This window comes from Mesoplodon densirostris, chromosome 11 (genome assembly GCF_025265405.1).
Source record: "Mesoplodon densirostris isolate mMesDen1 chromosome 11, mMesDen1 primary haplotype, whole genome shotgun sequence".
Taxonomy (NCBI): Eukaryota; Metazoa; Chordata; class Mammalia; order Artiodactyla; family Ziphiidae; genus Mesoplodon; species Mesoplodon densirostris.
The window spans coordinates 74641953-74660493 of record NC_082671.1 but is presented as its reverse complement, the minus strand read 5'-3'; the positions used below and the strand labels follow the sequence as shown (position 1 = coordinate 74660493).

General features: G+C 48.6%; 2 protein-coding genes across 2 annotated transcripts in view; one reads left to right on the top strand and one right to left on the bottom strand.

Moving 5' to 3' along the window:
- Positions 1-18541, bottom strand: part of SYN3 (synapsin III) — a 454719-nt gene that overhangs the window by 261547 nt on the left and 174631 nt on the right. The window lies entirely within an intron of this gene.
- TIMP3 (TIMP metallopeptidase inhibitor 3) overlaps positions 1-18541 on the top strand; it is a 58114-nt gene that overhangs the window by 28472 nt on the left and 11101 nt on the right. The window contains exon 2 of the mRNA XM_060112519.1: positions 16909-16991. Within this exon, the coding sequence (XP_059968502.1) occupies positions 16909-16991 (83 nt within the window). The remainder of the gene's footprint in view (positions 1-16908; positions 16992-18541) is intronic.

Genomic DNA, 18541 nt, shown 5'->3' with positions numbered 1-18541 from the left:
CTCTGAGAAGAAAGTCATTTGTCAAACTTGCATAGCAAATTAGTGGAAGAACCATAAAGAGAATCTGGCTCCCAACTCCTGGCCCAGGGCTCTTGCTACTACTCAATACTTTCTATGTAATAAGACTCCCCCCACCCCAAATTTCTTTACTTCCACACCCAAAAAAGTACAGTTATTCAGTGGAATAGGTAGAGTTACTTATTAAGTCATGTCAAAGTTCGGAGACAGAATCTGTTTTGAAAACACTAGGGGTTTTTAATGGATGGTGGTGAAGTTTTAGACTTCATTACCAGCAGTAAAAGCATCCAGAGTGGGGAGGGTGAAGTCTCTCTCAACTTTGTACACTGATCAGCAGCCCTTGGGAAATCTGCATCCACCCTCCACCAACACAAGTAGGGAGCTAAAGGCCCTACGTGAGACAGAGAAGGAGACTTGGAATCATGTGGAGAAAGGCCATCAAAATCTATGAAAATCCTTATCTTGGAGACGATGTAGGGCACATGACCACGTCCTTCAGATATCTTGTTTTTTGTAAGCCTAAGGTGTTAGCTAGTTGGAGGAAGCCACAGGGAGGCAGCACAAAGAAGAATTTTAGAACAGTCAAGAAATGGCTCAACATGGAACAGGCTGACCTAGGTCAGAGATGTTGCATAGTTGCCAGACTAACCCTGGGATGATAGGACTGTAGAAGAAATTCGAAGGAGGTTCCATTGAGTGACTGTGAAGGTCCCACCCAACCTAGAATTTGTGGCCTGAGAAATGTGCCTGTCCCCCTACACTGTGGTCACACATGTGCTTTTGGAAGGGAGGTATGACCCAGTGGTGGAAAGCAGCGGCTCCAGAGTCAGGCTGCCTGGGCTGGCATGCTGGGTCCACCGCTTCCTACTTGGGAAAGTAGGAAGTCACTACAAGCCTCAGTTTCTACAAGATGGGGCTAATGACAGCACTTACTTTACAGGGTCTTAATGAAGCTCAAATGGGATAATCCAAGCATTGAGCACGGAATGTGTACAGTAAGTGCTTGATGGATGATGGCACCTATTGTAAGTAATGATGGTACTATAATTAGTGTTATAAGGGATGACAGCAGTATTCTTACCAAGAGGGAAAGCTGACCATTCTTCTGCTTTTTATGGCAGTGTCTGGCCAAACGTCTTCATCTCTGATACTCCCATTACTTATTCCCCAAAAGCGCTGGCATATCAAGGAAAACGTGTCCCTATTTGCTCTGTGACATTCTAGCCAGCAACATCTATGGGCATTGGTTGGAGATGTGCTTTAGAGACTATCTCAGCCAACCTTTTAGTATGAGCCGCCCACGGACAGACAGGGTAAGCAGCTCTGGGCGTCATGTCGTGACTGCAAAGCGCTGCCAGATGTGCAATAGAGGTGGTGGGAGGTCACCTGTACCGGGGGTGCTCCGTGGCCACCCAGCATCCAGCAACAGTGCTAGCTGTGACCTAGCACATGCACTGTTTATCGGGCCAGCCCTCCTTCAGAGAATGCAGCCAGACAGATGATCTGTCAGGAGAGGTGCACTCTGGGTGGTCCACAGAACCAGAAAACACGACTGGGTCTGGTCCGGTGCAGGGTGCCATTCCGGCTGCTGGATAGGGACCTGCACAAGATCTGGAAAGTGCCTGTGGAGTTATCCATGTTCCTAACACTCATTGGTACCATTTGCCATAGGCAACTCTGCTGGGAGGGAATGAGCCTGCATGTTGGGAAGTGATGGGGGGGGGGAGGGTAGGAAGAGAGGGATTTGGGTTTATTCTGGAAAACCTTTGCCAGGTGGCTTCTGTTTTTATTACTTTCCACCCTCACAACTATGCTATTCACCTTTCTTCAGAATGAGGAAGCCAAGGCTTGAAGAGTTAACATCTCTTGCCCAGCTGGGAAGAGTCAGTGGGCAGGGTTAAGAAGTCCCTTCTCCAGGACACCCATAAGCCTGCGTACGGCAAGTGTAAGGGTATCAAGACAGGACTGGGGGGCGGGGGTGGTCAGGGGGCTAAGGACCTGGGCACAGAGAAGCAACATCATTGTCTATAGACCCAGTTTGTGGGCGGTCCTGAGAAGGCCCGCATTCAAGCTCCTGTCACCCAGAGAACCTGACATTTGCTTGGGATGGAATGAGCTAACGGGCCTCCTCTGCTTCTCTTCAGCCTTCTCTCCAGGCTTCTCTAAAGCCTCTCCAGGGTCTTCATGGTCCCTGAGCCATGTGACTCTGACACCCCAGGCTCAGTTTCACCTCTGTGCCCTTGCTCATGCTGTTCCCCCTGCCTGCAACACCCTCCTTCTTCTTTTTCCATGATCGAAACCAATGTATTCTTGGCCAGCTCCTGGCAGAGGAATTGGCTTTGGAAAGTTACAGCTAGTTACACAGGTGGAATGGCTGCACAGTAGAGGAAGGTTAGAGGAAGGTTAATGGGAGACTCTCAGGGAGCCGGGAATAGATGCAAGTGCCTATTCACCCAGCAACTATTTACTAAGCATCTACTATGTTCCAGGCACTGTGTGAGATGTTGGGGATAGAATGGTGAGCAAAACAAGGCATGATCCCAGCACAATTTAGTGTGTGTGTGTGTGTGTGTGTGTGTGTGGGAGGAGGGGAATGATACGTTATTCAAATGAATGCACAAACATATGGGGACTATGATAAGGTATAACAGGAGTCCTGTTCTAGTCTGATGTCGGGGGAGGGGTCAAGGAAAGCTTCCTCCAAGGAAGTGTCCTTTGAGTTGAAATATAAAAGATGGATAGGAGTTCTAGATAAAGGGAAGCAGAAGGTCTTAGGCGGAGGGAACGACATGTACAAAGGCCCCCGAGGCCTTGCAGCTGAGCAGGATTAGACCAGGGCTGCGGTAAGTTGTCCAGAAAAGTTTGCTTGCTCCTCCACCCTCCCACCCCCGTCTCCGTGGTCCTCAGGCTGGTGCCCCCCTCCCCCAAACAACGAAGCTTTAGGCTGATTACTGGACTTCTCTGTTTTGGGAAGTTAACCCCACCTCGAAGCTCTCAGCATCTTGGTTTATAGGAGTCCTTCTCTGATAATTCAGCCTTAAGAATGTTCCTTTGCTCTGAATTTCTGATGCATTCAACTTCCTGGCTGAATGTTCAGGTTTGTGCAATGTCAAGTTGTAGGAAGATGAGTGAGCTTTGCTGTCAGGTGTATGTGGATTTAATTCCTAGCCGTGTAACCTCTGACATGTTTCTTCTCTCTCCTGAGTCATGTTTTCTTTATTGACCCAATGGAAATCATGCTACGTATCTTGCAAGTTAGTTTTAAGGATTAGATATAACATTTGTAAGGTTTTGTTTCCTACATGTTTCCACCACCTGACACAGTGCCTGGCACATGGTAGTCACTCAAGAGTTACTTACTGAATGAACAAGAGGCTCAGGCGCTATGGATTGTATTCAGAAGGTGTTCAAAGGGTAGGTGGTCTTCTTTACTACTGACACCATCACCCAATCATGCTGTTAGGCCAGGGCAGGTTGTTCAAAAATACCAAGGATTGACTTTATAAAATTCTGCCATTACTCACTTTGATCAAAGAGGGCAGCAGTTAGCATTCTTTACTTACTTATTTTCTTTAAAATGGAGATTGGCCTTCTTTAAAAGGCACTTAGATCTTATTACCAGCCATTCCTCCACACCCTCAGTGCTAGCTATCCCTGATAACTGGCTTGGAGCTTGAAAACCTGTAGTCTGGCTTTGTTTTTTTTCATACCTGTCTTGGTCTGAGTGCCCACTACCTGGGTACCGTGGTTGTGAGCTGGCGGGGAGGTTCCGAGTGAGCTGTGACGACGGGAAAGCACCTGCTTTCAATGGGACCCTCCAAGCTACGTCCATTTGGTATCCACAGTCTTTCTGGCTGAAGTTAGGGAAGTTGAAGAGAGGAGGGAGAAGCCTTGACTGTTTTACAAGCTACCCAAAGGGTAAGTTATAAATGTACCAGGGTCTTCTTGGTATGTGTACTGTATAATCCCCAGAGACGGAGCAGAGAGCAGACACTGCTGCTTGTTCAAAACACAACAAAGTCTCCCACCCGTCCTTGATGCATTTTGGGAACAGATTCACTGTCTGTCTGCAAAGACCCATCTGCAGGTCTGGTGTGCAAACAATGGAAGTCCCTTGGCTTAATGGTCCCTTGGCTTTGTGTTCCTGGACCTATCCTGGAGGCCCTCAGCTCTCCTAGCAAACAAATCCCAATTAGCAGAAAAGTAAAATCAATGCTATAGACGACTCCTGAGATGTTGCCAGCTGTTCTGGTCTCACAAAATGACCTGACCTGAAAGCTCTGAGTTCTGAGAACCATTCGTCGGCGTGGTATTTTTCTGGGCACTGCTTCAAAGGGGCCGTGGTTGAAGACCAGGATGCTATTCTGGTGGCCTCTTGTGTGGGATAAAGTTTCCCATGGGCCCCCAGGGAGGGCTGGAACTCTCGGAGGGGGGTGTTCTGGGCACCCCTCACCCACATGCCTGCATGACAGTGAGCAGGTTGGCACCTCTGAACTGAGTGGGGTGGAACCTTCCAGATCCTGACACGCACTCTGGATTCTGGGACACACTGGAGCTGAGCCAGACAAAACACACAAGGAAAACTGCTGGAAGAGGTTAATGGGCTTGAGAGGAGGGTGTGGGGGAGACTGATTCATTAAATCCTAACTTTGAAGATCATAAATAGGATGTGAACTGGAATGGGATCACTGGTGAGTCTGATGCCAAGTGGGGCAAACAAGGCCTGGTCTTGTTTCTAAGGGTTTCTTGAGGCCCTGGGCACCCACCCATTTGGGCACATGTTATCCTCAGGGCTGCTGGTAGGGACAGTGATAAGTCTTCATCACTGCCCTCAAAGAGTGGAAACCCCCCTGAGAAATAACACTGTCACACGTTGGAGCAAGACCCTCCCCCACAAGCCAAGCATCCCTGCCTACCTCTTGGCTTCCACGGTCCCCTGCCCCTTGTTGCACACTCTGCTTTCTGTCACTGTGACGACGGGTTAGGCTCTCCCACCTCCAGGCCTTTGCCTCTGGTCCCTCCTCTACCTGAAGGCCTTTTGCTTCTCTTTTTCTTGGCTAACTTATGGTGATTTCTCAGATCCCAGCTCAGGCAGGACGTCTCCCCCAGACATGTCCACAGTACCACCAGGGCTGGATGCAAGGCTGACTCACCTGGGGAGTGAGCACCATCTTTGAAGGGGGATGGTGTTTGTGTGATCTGGGTTTCTAGGAGGCCCCTAAGGTGACGGCCCCACAGTGTTCACCGAGCAGAATCAGAATTGCTTTTGCTCTGCAAAGCGTGGTCGGGAGGGGAGTGTCAGCACCCCAAACACAGTGTGTGCCTAGCTTGGCAGGGTGTGTCTGCTGCATGCCCCTGTGGCTCTCTGACTAGCACCACCTGGCTTCTCATCTCACAAGATAGAAATAAGCTTCCTTGAGGTAGGGACTCCCTCTACCTGCTGACTGCTGAACCCCAAGGCACAGCACAGGACCTGAGGCATGTAGTCCCTCAAACACTTCTGAATGAATAGCACGAGTGAATGAATTAATTCCAAGTACTCATGATAGAGGAGGAGGAGAAGGAGAAGGAGAAAGAGGACGGAGAGGGAGAGAAGGAGGAGGAAGGAGAAGGGGTGGGTACCACTGACCTCCTTTAGGATGCTGAGCCTTGGGTTTCTCATCTGTGGGTGGAGTTTGGGTACTGACCCTCCGCAGAGACATGCTAACTGGGGTCTCCTGTAATAGGACCCCGTGACTCACCTCTCTGGATATGAATCTTCAGTATTTGGGGGTCAGGGTCCCATTTCAGCTTCTCATGCTTTTCCCTGCCTCCCTCTTCTTTTCTGGGTGACCCTTAGGAGCTAGGGCTCCTGACCCCCACTCCAAGAGCCTAAACATGAAACCATCCCTGTCTCCCTTTATTGTATTACCTTTGATTCTCTCCTGCAGCATCATTAATTCCTTTAATCATTCCTTCATTCAACAAACATTCTTGGGGGACCCCTGCCACATTCTAGGCACTGCACTAGGTGCTGGAGTCCCAGATGCAGCCCCTATTGTCTAGTATCTCAGGCTAGTGAGCACCAAGGAACTGATCATTAAGAAATTAGTATGGGCCTCCCTGGTGGCGCAGTGGTTAAGAGTCCGCCTGCCGATGCAGGGGATACGGGTTCGTGCCCCGGTCTGGGAGGATCCCATATGCCGCGGAGCGGCTGGGCCCGTGAGCCATGGCCGCTGGGCCTGCGCATCCGGAGCCTGTGCTCCGCAACGGGAGAGGCCACAACAGTGAGAGGCCCACATACCGCAAAAAGACAAAAAAAAAAAAAAAAAAAAGAAATTAGTATGGCCTGGGATGGACAGAAAGCTTCCAGGAGGTGGTGGCATTTCAGCTGGGTGGGTCTTGCAGGAAGACAGATGTGTGTACAGAGGCACAAAGAGAAAGTCATCCTCACGGAGACGAGGGGCATCACAGGAAAGGTCAGTGTAGTGGGGGGATGCAGTGGGGGGGATGGAGGCTGTGGAGGGTAGGACTTGAGGTGGGGTCCCAGCTCACGACAGCAGGATGTATGTCGCTGAGCTCTTCAGAATAATCCTGTTGATGCTGGGAAACCAGGGAGGCTTAGGTGGGGATGTGTGTGGATTGTTGCTCCTATTTGTTCTTGGGAGAATGTGGGGGGTTATGGGACAAGAACCACCTTTCCCACTTTCTGTGCTCTGGGGTATTGACACTCCCCTGCTGACCATAGTCTGCAGAGCAAAAGCCTCTGTGACTCTAACCATGCTTGGTGACACTTTGCAGCAGTTGCCTTACTGGCCTCCTAGAAACCCAGATCACACAAACACCATATCTCTTCAAAGTTGGTCATCGGCCCCAGGTGAGTCAGACCTGAATCCAAGAACCAGCCAGCCCTGGGACTTGGCCCTGTCCTAGGCCAAATGATCCTTATCTTTCCCCCAAATTGGCTGTGGCCACTGGAAGAAATTGAGAGTAGCTGACTTTATAAGTAGTTGGGTTAGAAATGAAATGTATTAATCCCAAGTCTAGGCGTGTGCCCAGGTAGTGACTCTTAAATTTTGTCTTTTAAAAGTTTAAAATTGAGGTCACCACTTAAAACATGAAAGCGGGAGTGAGATGTAGATTTTGTTTGTGTTCCCTTTTAAATCATTTCAAAGTTCTAGGCAACTTGACCTTTCTGGGCCTGTGTTCCCTTTCCTCCCTTCTCTGGCCCCTTCATTTCACATACAACAGATGTCAGAGGGGGCCCTTGTGTGTTTCCTGGCCTGCTCAAGCAGAAATCCAGTGCCTACAAGGTGAGGAGAGCTAGGATGCTTCCAGGCCCCTCCTCCCCTTTGCCAGGAGTCCCAGGACAGGGCATCCCTAGGACAGTCTTGCCTGGGGGGCCCCAGCACACAGGCAGGGACTGAGAAACAAGAGTCCCTGTGCAGAAAGAAGTTTTAATATCCTCTGGGTTTTAATAGCTTTCTCTGAGATGGAAACTTGGGTTGAAATGATTTGCAGCTCTCCAGATTTTTCTGACTGTGTGTGTGTATTTGGGTTTATTTTTAGCTGCAGGGGTTCATTTCTTGCCAAAAAACCTGCTTAAATAAAACCAAAATTAATATTTTTACTTAATGGAAAGATTTAGTCAGGAGAGGCTTTGAACCGGAGACTCCCTATCTTTTTTTTTTTTTTTTTTTTTTTTTTTGCTGTACGCGGGCCTCTCACTGCTGTGGCCTCTCCCGCTGCGGAGCACAGGCTCCGGACACACAGGCCCCGCGGCCATGGCTCGCGGGCCCAGCCGCTCCGCGGCATGTGGGATCCTCCGGGATCGGGGCACGAACCCGTGTCCCCTGCATCGGCAGGCGGACTCTCAACCACTGCGCCACCAGGGAGGCCCTCCCTATCTTGATTGGGAGTGCATCCTAAGGGTCTGACTGTGGCTTTAACATCAACAAAAAGAGCCTTTGAAACTGACAGAGAAGTGCCCTCAGGGGACCAGAGGAAGATGCAGGAAGAGCCTACTGGTGAGACTTCTCTGAGGAGCATTCTTCCTCACACAGGCTGCCCGCCCACCTGCACCCCTCAAGTTTTCCAGGGCCATCTTCCCGGAAAGGGGGGATTCTGCTCACTCCCAGCTGTTTTCCTTAGGCTCTCCCCACCAAGTCTGGTCCAGGTTTCTGCTTCCTCTGGATTCAGATAAAGCATACTGAGTCTCTTCTCCAGAATGGGCTAAGACCCAAATCAGCTGCCATCTCCAGGGAGCCCCTGACACCCTTCCCTGGGACAGGCTTCACCCCTCTTTGTGGCATACCAGCCGTGTTTGCCAGACTCGAATGCCATTCACCTGTTTCCTTTCCTGTCTTTTGTAACTCTGGCCCGAGTTCCTTCAGGGCCTCATTTATCTCCAGGTTCCTGTGAGCCTAGTGCAATACTCAATAAACAATCATTGGACAGATGCTTATCTGACCCTAAGAACTGGGACCTGCCATTATACCCTTTCTGATGGAATAAGGCTCAGAAAGACATGGTCATTTGCCAGAACTTGCTCAGAGGACTTATTTATCTATTTTCTTTCTTTTTTTAAAAAAAAATTAATTAATTTATTTATTTATGGCTGTGTTGGGTCTTTGTTTCTGTGCGAGGGCTTTCTCTAGTTGCGGCAAGCGGGGGCCACTCTTCATCGCGGTGCGCAGGCCTCTCACTATCGCGGCCTCTCTTGTTGCAGAGGACAGGCTCCAGACGCGCAGGCTCAGTAGTTATGGCTCACGGGCCTAGCTGCTCCGCGGCATGTGGGATCCTCCTAGACCAGGGCTCGAACCCGTGTCCCCTGCATTAGCAGGCAGACTCTCAACCACTGCGCCACCAGGGAAGCCCCTATCTATTTTCTTTAAATTGCCCTCCACGTGGGTGGCAATTTTAGCTTCACATATTCATCAAATACATATTGGGAGCCTGTCTCTTCTGGTTGCTCGGGCTATAGCAGTTATGGAACAAAGACCCTGCCCGCTCATGAGGCTTACATTCTAGTGGGGGGAGATAATCAATAAACAAACAAGGTCTGTATAATATGGCAGATGGTGGCTGGTGCTTTGAGCACAGTAAGGCTGGCCAGTGGATATAGGGAGTGCTTGGGGGAGGGATTTGGGGGATCAGGAGAGGCACCCTGACCAGTGATATTTGAAACCAGGTAAGGGAGGGAGCCCTGTGGCTACTGAAGAAAGAGTGTTCCAGCAGGGGCAGTTGCAAAGGCAAAGGCCCAGAGAGGATGGGTTGTTTGGGGTGAAGAAAAAGTAGGAAGGAGGTGGGGTGCTGGTGTGGAACGAGTTGTCATTTCTCGAGATGGGGCCGATGGGAGGCCTAGGTGTGGATGAGGGCCGTTATTAGGAGCTTGGTTTTACATGGGTTGAATCTGAGATCTCTTATTAGACTTCCAGGTATAGATGTAGACTAAATGTAGACTGTTGGATATATGAGTCAAAGGTCATGGGAGTTCTGGGTTGGAGGTTGCAAAAATGTGGGAGCTGTCAGTTGTACAGATGGTATGAACGTCACATGCTGGATATGAATAAGAGGAGGACAAAGAACCCACTGCTGACTGGACTGAGCACCATGGAGGTCATGGGTGACCTTGACGAGAGCTGCTTTGGTAGAGTGGAGGAGGGGCATTAGGTCATCATAAGAACCTTTTGAGCTTGGTAATCATCACACCCATTTATAGGCTGGGATGGGAAGTGACTTGCCAAAGGTCACATACTGACAAGGCAGTGACTTCATCCAGGTCCCATGTGCTGCATGCATGGCCATTTCAGTGTATCATGGCCACTTCCATAGGGGTTTTCTTGATCTGACCTTTGAGCTTCTGAGTTTTTCTAGAGGGGCTTTTGGGGTTTGGGGTGGTGATAACAAATGGGCTGGCAACCAGAAAGATTCAGTTAGGGCAGGCCCCTCAGGCCTCTGCCCCCCACCCTTAATTCCTAATGCCCTTTCCTCAAACATGGACATCATCAAAGTGCCATCAAAGTGCCCAGAGAGGCGGCAGATAACTGAGGAGGAGCTCGCAAAGGCCCCTGGAGGTGGATACTAAAGATCCCAGCTAATGAGGCAATGCTGAATCGCAATAATCTTTTGGGTCCCTGGTTGTCTTCCTCTGAGTAGTGCATTTGAGGATCTACAAGTACTCACCATCAGCAACACGGTGGTGTATTATCTGTTTAGCTTCAGGGTTACAAAGTGCCTTTTCACATGTGCACTGTCTCATCTAATTAATCATTCTGATTAACCTCAGACTCATAGTGCTGTGAGAAACCTCATGGATCATCAGGTTTTGTGGTTTCTAAGTTTTGTTCCTTCCACAAAAACCTTGCTGGGGAGCACAGGACGCTAAACAGATGATACTCTGTTATACTGCTGACAGTGATTACTTGTGGATTCTTACTACTAATCAGAGGACGTGTGTGAGTGACTGGAAAGGAAAGCGGGTAGTCAAGGAGATGTGGGGATCAGTGGGGGATTATAAGGCGGCCCTCCCTCCTAGGGACAGTCCTCCTCTCTGATGCTTAGTAGCGCTGACCGTGGGGGTGGGGAGGTGCAGAAAGATTATGAACTCTTGCAATCAGTACAAATCTCATGGAAAGGTTTTGAGGCAGTTTGCTTTCTTGGGCGGCACCAATTTTCTTTTTCCCTCTGGGATGCAAAACTGCCCTCAGGGTATCTGATCTTCTGTTCCACAGGCGGAAAGTGGGGACAGTAACAGCCACCTCATAGGGTTGCCATGAGGACAGAGTGAGATAATGTGTACACATTGCTTGGCACATCGGAGGGGTTCAATGCATGGTAGTTGTTACCAATGCGTTCTAGTTCCTCCCCTCTTCCCTAGACTTACTGATGTGATGCAATGAAAGGCAAGGAGCTGAGGGTGAATTAGTGAGTGAGCAGCTGGAGAAGCAAGAGAGCCTGGCTCTGCCCTCCTTGCAGAGGCTAAAATGCAGGCTGTCCATGGTGCACAGGAAGTAAGGACTGCTTAGTGGCTGAGCCAGGTGGGCTGGGGGGTCTCCTTTATTGTGAGTACGCTGGCCTCAGAAAGGAACTTTCCTCTGCCATCCTGTGAGGATGACAACTGGGAAATAAACATCAGGTGACCATTAGACAAGCTGGATTGCAGACATCCCTCCTTCCTGATTTCTTGAGTGTTTCCATGGGAGTGCGCATCATTTTAACACTCCCAGACCCCTCTCTTCCTTAAGTCCAGGCCTGAAAGACAGGGGAGCCCAGGGTCTAGGCTTTTGTGCCTACCTAGGTCCTGCCTGCTGCCGTCAGAACAGCACCTTCTCTGGGGTTGACAGTAATACTGATTTCTGCTTTTGGAGAAATTCATTCTGTCTGCTGGCCAGGTGTACCTTAGTTATCCTCACTGTTCTTCTAAAGACCATACCTTAAGCCAGCAAAATCATTCTACAGGGCCTTTGAGAGACAGGTATGGGGCAATGTGTGTGTGTGGTGGGGGGAGAGGTAGTATCTCACCCACTAGATGGCTGAATCAACTCCTACATCATGGAGAGGATCTGTACTGCTCTCAACAGGATGCTAAGATGGGCAGAATCTGGAGTCTTCAGTTGGTGTACATTAATCCAGTTAAGGGATCCTTGCTCCCAAACCTAGCCAAACTCAGCCTTTCAGCCCACTGGTAGGAAAGTCCAACAATCAGTTTCGAGTAGAAAGGTCTGGATTTGATTGAAGCTAGTTGGATGGGAGGTGGAAGGAGAGGGTGAGCGGCAGGGGCCAGCTCATGGGTGTTTTATCCCTCTTTGAATATTCCGATGAACAGCAGATGTGCAATTTCTGGACACACCAGTAAGCTGCACTGGAAGCAGAATCCTCCTGGCATCAAAATTGGTTTTTGTTCAAAACTGATGCTGCTTGTGGTCTACATTACCATGGATGGGTGGGGGCAGGCAGCACACAATTATTTCTGGAAGGGAAGTGCCTTGTTTTTGCAAGCTCTTATTATTCCTCCCCCAATAAAAAAAATTATTGAAAGGAAGGAAAGATAATTCTATAGATCTATACATTTGTACCTGGATCCTAAGGTGTATGATGTATTTAAGAGGGCCCCACATACATTTATATATCTATGTGCCAATAATATAAGTATACACAGCCTAGTCAGTTTCTTCTTACATGCTTTTAAATTAAAATATTTCTTTTGACCTCCACACTCAGAAGCCCAGGAGCATAAAAGGCTCCAAGACTGAGATTCAGGCTACACCTCACCGCCACTTCTCTGACTGGTGCTAGCCATGAACTTTTAAACTTTGCCTTCCCGCTAGACTGTATGAGGTGGGAAATGGGACTTCTATGTCTTGTCGTCACCTCCAGCAGTACCCGACCCATTTTCCCAGGCGCCAACCCAGTTCACGCCCACGTAGGTTTACCTGCTGGAGGACACTAGGGAGACAGCGTGGGCGCCGCTCCGCAGCATGGAGGAGAATAAAGAAAACCGGTGTCCAGCTAAGCCCGTCTGTAAAGTGGGCTTCCAGCCACATCAAGATGGTGGGAACGGCCAGACGTGCTGCCAGCTCCAAGTTTGGAACCGTTTTCTGTTGTTGCTGAACCGTGACCTCCCTGCACCTCCCCTGTTCACTCTGGTCCCTGGGCCAGCAAACGCCTTGGGGCACCCTGACTGCCAAACAGGAAAGTACAAAATAGCACACATTTGAATTGCAGAGGAAAAACTGAAGCAAATAAAGACATATTAATTCACAGACCAAATAGGCGGATTTGGGGTTGGCCAGCGATTTTACTTTGGAAGGACTTTGCGAATCTATGTGGGAGAGCAGAATGTTATTTAATTTTAGTTCAGTTTAATGCAGTTTTGTTTTTGTACGGAAAACACTGGTGTGGCCTCTGCACTGGGTCATCTCTGCTTTCTGGACCATGACCATGGGATCTTGTTTGGTACTGGCAGGTCATTCTTGGGCTACTTATGGATGATGAGATGGGACAGGTACCTATGATGGAGTGGGTGCTCCAGGCCTAAATAACACCTTGTAAATTTGTTCTGACAAGTTAATGTGTGCTCCCCCACCTCTCCCTGAAATTTTACAAGACCAGAGTATTTTGATCAGCTTACCTTTCTCCTCATCCTAAGCAGAACCCCCAAGTTTTAGCTTATAGTGCATGTTAGAAGCCTAAAGATACTCAGGATGGACACATAACAGAAGTCATGGTAGTGGTGGTGATGCTAATAACAGTAACAGCAAACACATAGGGTTTGGGATGGGCCACACACTGTCCTCACTGTTTGTGCTACTTAACCCTCATAGCAACTTTATGAGATACTGTCATAGATTAGGAAACAAAGGCACAGAGAGGCTCAGTAACTTTCCTAAGGTCACAAGGCACCAGCGCTGGGATTCAAACCCAGGCAGTCAGGCTCCAGAGACCTGGCTCTTCAATGCTATGTCATGTTGCTGCTCTACTAGTAATAAGTATATCACTTATGAGCCATGTGATGGGCACTGGGCCAAGACAATCAGAGATATTTAGGAGGAAGGAGCTCTGAGGACACAGGGGTTTGCCTGAGGCTGCATGGTTATGGTGGAACTCAAACTCACATGTGGCTTCCTGATTACAAAAACTTACTCTCTTTTCCCTGAACTATTCTCAGATGAAAAGGTTCCAAGCTCAGACCATTTCAGGGTAAGGAAGGAATTGACTCACTGTGCATGCAGAAGCTTCCAGAAGTACCCAGCTTTATAGGACAGGTCTGCTTATGATACGTTATGTCTAAATGAAGTCAAGCCATTTTTGAGCCAGGAAAGGGTAGACGGTGCTATTTAAAGGAATCCCTTTTGCTTTTTTTCCTCCCAAGGCAAAGACTCACTCGTTCTTTTACCTTCTGTATTAATGAAGAAGCAGAAGATGGAGCCAAATCAATTCAGGAAGAATCAATAGGAAAGTCCTGGCAGACATGCCTTCTGCCCAACAGTTAAGCTGTTACAACCTGCCTGTGGGAGTTAATGTAGAGGAAATAGTCCCTGGGGCCTCTGGGAGGATGGCTCCCTGCCAAGGATGCTGTTTCAAAGTCAGACACAGAGGTGGGGGCAGAATCTTTAGGGAACTTGGCCTGGGATCTTGCCAAGCTCTCGTTTTTACAGCAGACTTGGAAACAGCCACTTGCCTCTTCCCAAATTGAGCTGCCTCTGCTGAATTGCTAACTTTGCCACTGGGCTCCGTGTTTTGCCATCCCTGGCAAGTAAGGTTTGGAGGGGCCATTGATTCATCTGGATCCTGACTTCACGTCTGACTGGGAGAATAGGCTCCAAGCTCATCTGGGAAGAAATAGGATAGGATTCAGCTGGGGTAGGGGAGTTGGTTCCTAGTAAGGAAATTTTTAAGAGATTAGAGACAAGGAATTGAGAAACGTGGTGGGACAACCAAAATGGGGAAGGATAATGGAGCTACCAGAATAGGCAGAGGTAGTGTGTGTGTGTGTGTGTGTGTGTGTGTGTGTGTGTGTGTAAAAAGGGTAATCTGTTTAACAAACATTTATTGAGCACCTGCTCTTCTTTGGGCTAAGTGCAACGTGAGGTAAGAAAGAGTGATAAGATCCTAGAGCTGGAAGAGTTCAATTTGTGATTCAAACATTGCTGCTATAAATGCAAAATCCATTCTATTCTGGTCAAGGTCCTAGCATGACAGCAACCAGCCCCCTTTGATGGAAACACTCTCTGCCCCCATGACAGCACCACCTCAATCCCGCTGACTTTGTTGCTAGTTCTTGTTATTAGATGACTTGTTCTTTGGCTGAGCCAATGAACACAATTTCTTTGCAGTTTCTGAGTTCTGTCTTCAAGATCTGTCCATTTGCTGGTCTGACAAATATTTGAAGACAGCTTCTTCACATACAATAGAAAAAGAAGCCTCTTATAATCTCCAAGTCAATCCCTCTCTTCTCTGTGTTCTTACTGCATGTAGTAAATGCCTTTCTTCCAGCCTTTGTCACACTGGGTCTGTCTAATTATTTTTGTATACATAGTCGACTAATATTTACTGAGCAACTCCCTTCTACCAGATGTTTTAGTAAGAAATTTCATAAGGTTTTTTGCTTAATCCTCATTCCAATTCCCTGACATAGGTAGTACATCCTCTTTACAGATAAGAAAATTGAGGCTCAAAATGAGGAAATGGTTTCACTTCTCTGTCAGTTTCCTCATCTGTGTAATGTGGATGCTCATGCTGACCTTGTAAGGCAGTTGTGAGGAGTAAATAAGTAAAATGTACTCTTGCATATAGTAGGTGTGCGATAAATGGGAGCTATTTTTTCCAGTAACAATCCTTCCATGGGTCAGCCCGTCCCGTTTTTATCAATGATGATGATAATAATGATGATATTAATAACATTAATATACACTCTGGAATGTGGACTCTGGGAGTGCTCACACCAATTAGTACTTCCCAGAACTTCTGCTGCCAGTGTCCTTGTCCTCAGGGTGAGTGCCACAGCCACCCACCAGCTCTGCAGGAGACCCTCCAACACTAGCAGTGCTCTGCCTGCTAGGGAATTCCAGAAAGTGCTGCTTAATGGTTATATGGCAGGTCATGACCAAGACATGAGTGGTACAGCTGTCAGTCAGAAGGGAAGACTGAAGGAAACAGTGCTGGCTGCTGGCAACTGACCAGATGCGTTTGCTTTGTGTTGACATTAGACTCTCATTTGGAAGGAACCTTGGAGATGGGAAACAGATTCCAGTCCTGTGGAGCCAGGATCTGAACACACACGTGCAGCTTGGAGGACCACAGAACCCATGTTCTTTCAACTCACATGCCATGCTCTTCCTCAGGGCCTCTTTGTTCCACCCCTTCAGGGTACAACATTCACTTTGAATTCTCTGAATTGTTCCCCTGAGCCTGTGTAACTCAAAAGTTCTGCCAGCTCCTCTCTGGGATGCCATAAATCTACAGGCTCTCTCACAAGAATATTAGTAATAATAACAATAATAGGCTTTTAAGTGATTTGCAAATATATTATTTTCTTTTCAAAAAAATTATATATATATATATATATATATATATATATATACACTCTGTCCAAGACCTAGTGCTGAGAGTTTTTCACACGCATTATCTTGCCCAATCCCTTCAATTCAGGTAACTGGTAACATTATTATCCTGTTCTGTAGAAGAGGAAATTGGAGGCCAGAAACAAAGTTACTTGCCCACAGTCCTAGCAGCCATAAAGAACAGGGCTGGGATTGGAAGAGTTTGATTGGCTCCTAAGCCTCTGCTCCCAACTGCTTCTTCCTCTACCACATCCTTATTGAGCTGCTCTCTACTGCATCCCTTGCCATCTAAGTGCTGGGGACCAAGGACCCCATCAGAGTGCCAACTGGGGCATGGAGGTCAAACTTGGGTACATCACAACCCTATGGGTGTATTAGCATGCATGCAAAGGAAGAGTCCCAAATGAGGTAGATCTCAGAAAGCGGTCCTGGTAGAAAGAGATTAGGTCTGGGAGACCATGGGATTGTCAGAGGTGCAATGGCGTGAGGGCAGGAGGCTCTGACAGGAGAAGTAGATTTTGGATTATGGTGAAACCACAGAGTCACTCCTCCAGGGGTGAGTACAGCCTTAGAAATTTCCAGACTGCAACTATGAGCGTTTAGGGAAATTAACTCCAAAGATGTCTGTCTTCCCTTTCTCTTCCACTCCTCCCTGCCCACCCCCATCCCAGTGTCTCTTACCTGAATTCTTGCTCTTATAAACACAATCATCTACTCTAGTTGCTTCAGAGTTACAAAGAAAACAATTCCAGACGTACTGGGAGCTGGATGCCCACCCTGAGATGTGGTCCCTAAAGTGGTTCAGGCCTCCCTAACTTCCCTGTCTCTCTCTTGCCTTCTTCTACAGTGATCCGGGCCAAGGTGGTGGGGAAAAAGCTGGTGAAGGAGGGGCCCTTTGGCACACTGGTCTACACCATCAAGCAGATGAAGGTGAGTGACGGCAGCCTGATCCCAGGATTCAGGAGGGTTTGGGGTTTTTTGTCAGAGTCTTGGCCAGTGGAGGCAAGTGGGGTTGGACTTAGGGTGTGCGTTTGCTCAGTGTCTGAGCCCCAGCCCTAGCCCCTCCACCTGGCTGGAGAGGGCATAGATGAGGCAGGAGAAAGGGACAGGTGGTGGTGGTGGTGGCGCTGGCTGCTTCATCCCAGAGCCAGGGCCGGTAGAGTCCCTCAGAGGCAGCTGTGAAGAAGCTGCACTCCGGAACCAGACAGCAGACAGCCCTGTTACCTAGTAACTATGAGACACTGGCCAAGTCACTGCCCCTCTCTGGACCTCAGTCTTCCCATCTGTAAAATGGGGGGAGGGATGTTGCCTAGATCATCTCTACAGGCTCTTCCGAGGTCTGACATTTTAGGATTCAACAATGTCTACTGGTTTTATGCAGTCACTGAGGTTACAACTTAGGTTTAACCCCTCAAAACTTTACATTAAACTTGTGCTGATCACAGGAACCTCAAGCCAAAGTGGGAACTTCACCCTCTCTCCCTATTTTCCCGGCTTTAATTGTCTTCTTGCATCCCAGTAGTTGGCATCGTTTACTGAGCATGTTCATATAACTGAGCATATGTGTGAGCACGTTAACATTATGAAGCACATTCAGGATGGACGCCCTAAGAAAAAGCACATCAGATTCAAACCCTAGGGAGCCTGCCCCCTAGTCTCAGCTCCATCCCTTCACCTGGCTCACTTGCCTTAGAACTGTCCCTTTTCCTGGGCTCAGTTTTGCCATATGTCCACAGTGGGAGGTTGGGCTGGGTACCCCTACGAGCCCTCCTGGCTCAGGCATTTCAGGATTCTAAGTGCCCTGGGACACGGGCTGTGTTACTTCTAAGCAGGAGCTGGTTGGGGTGCCTCAGCACAGAGGACTGGGCTGAACAACCTGGCAGCTGGCCCATCACTCCACCTTTGTAAGCACCTCCCTACATGCAGCACTCTGTGCCAGGAGCTGTGGAGGCCACGAGGAAGATGCGGTTCCTATGTTTAGGAACTATAGTCAGGCGGGAGAGAAGACACATGTGCATGACTAATCAGGAGTTCGAGGTGGGGTGTGCCCAGGTCCCAGTGGACTGCGAGCCCTTGTACTCAGTGCTCATATTTGCATTCCCAGCAATTAGGGTGGGACCGGAAGGCAACAGGGACTTGGTGAATGCTTGTCCATCTAATGAGGGAATGAGTGTGAGACACACTGGCCTGAAACTCCCCAGAGGAGACAATTTATGGGTAGAATTGAGAGGGGGAGTGACACAGCCCATGGGTGGTAACCAACCATCTCAGAGGCAGACCTCCAGGCCTCATAATTCCTGCATCCTGAGGCCTGAGGTTAGATGTACCAAGTTTGTGGAACCTGTTGCTTTGGATTCAATTTTGGAAACATCCACAGCATTCTGGTTATGTAATGTCCAGAGTCAGCCCTGGCCAGCTGCCCTTGGCTGCCCAAGCTTGGTCATGGGACCAGCTTATGTCTTCAGATGGCCATGGGGAGA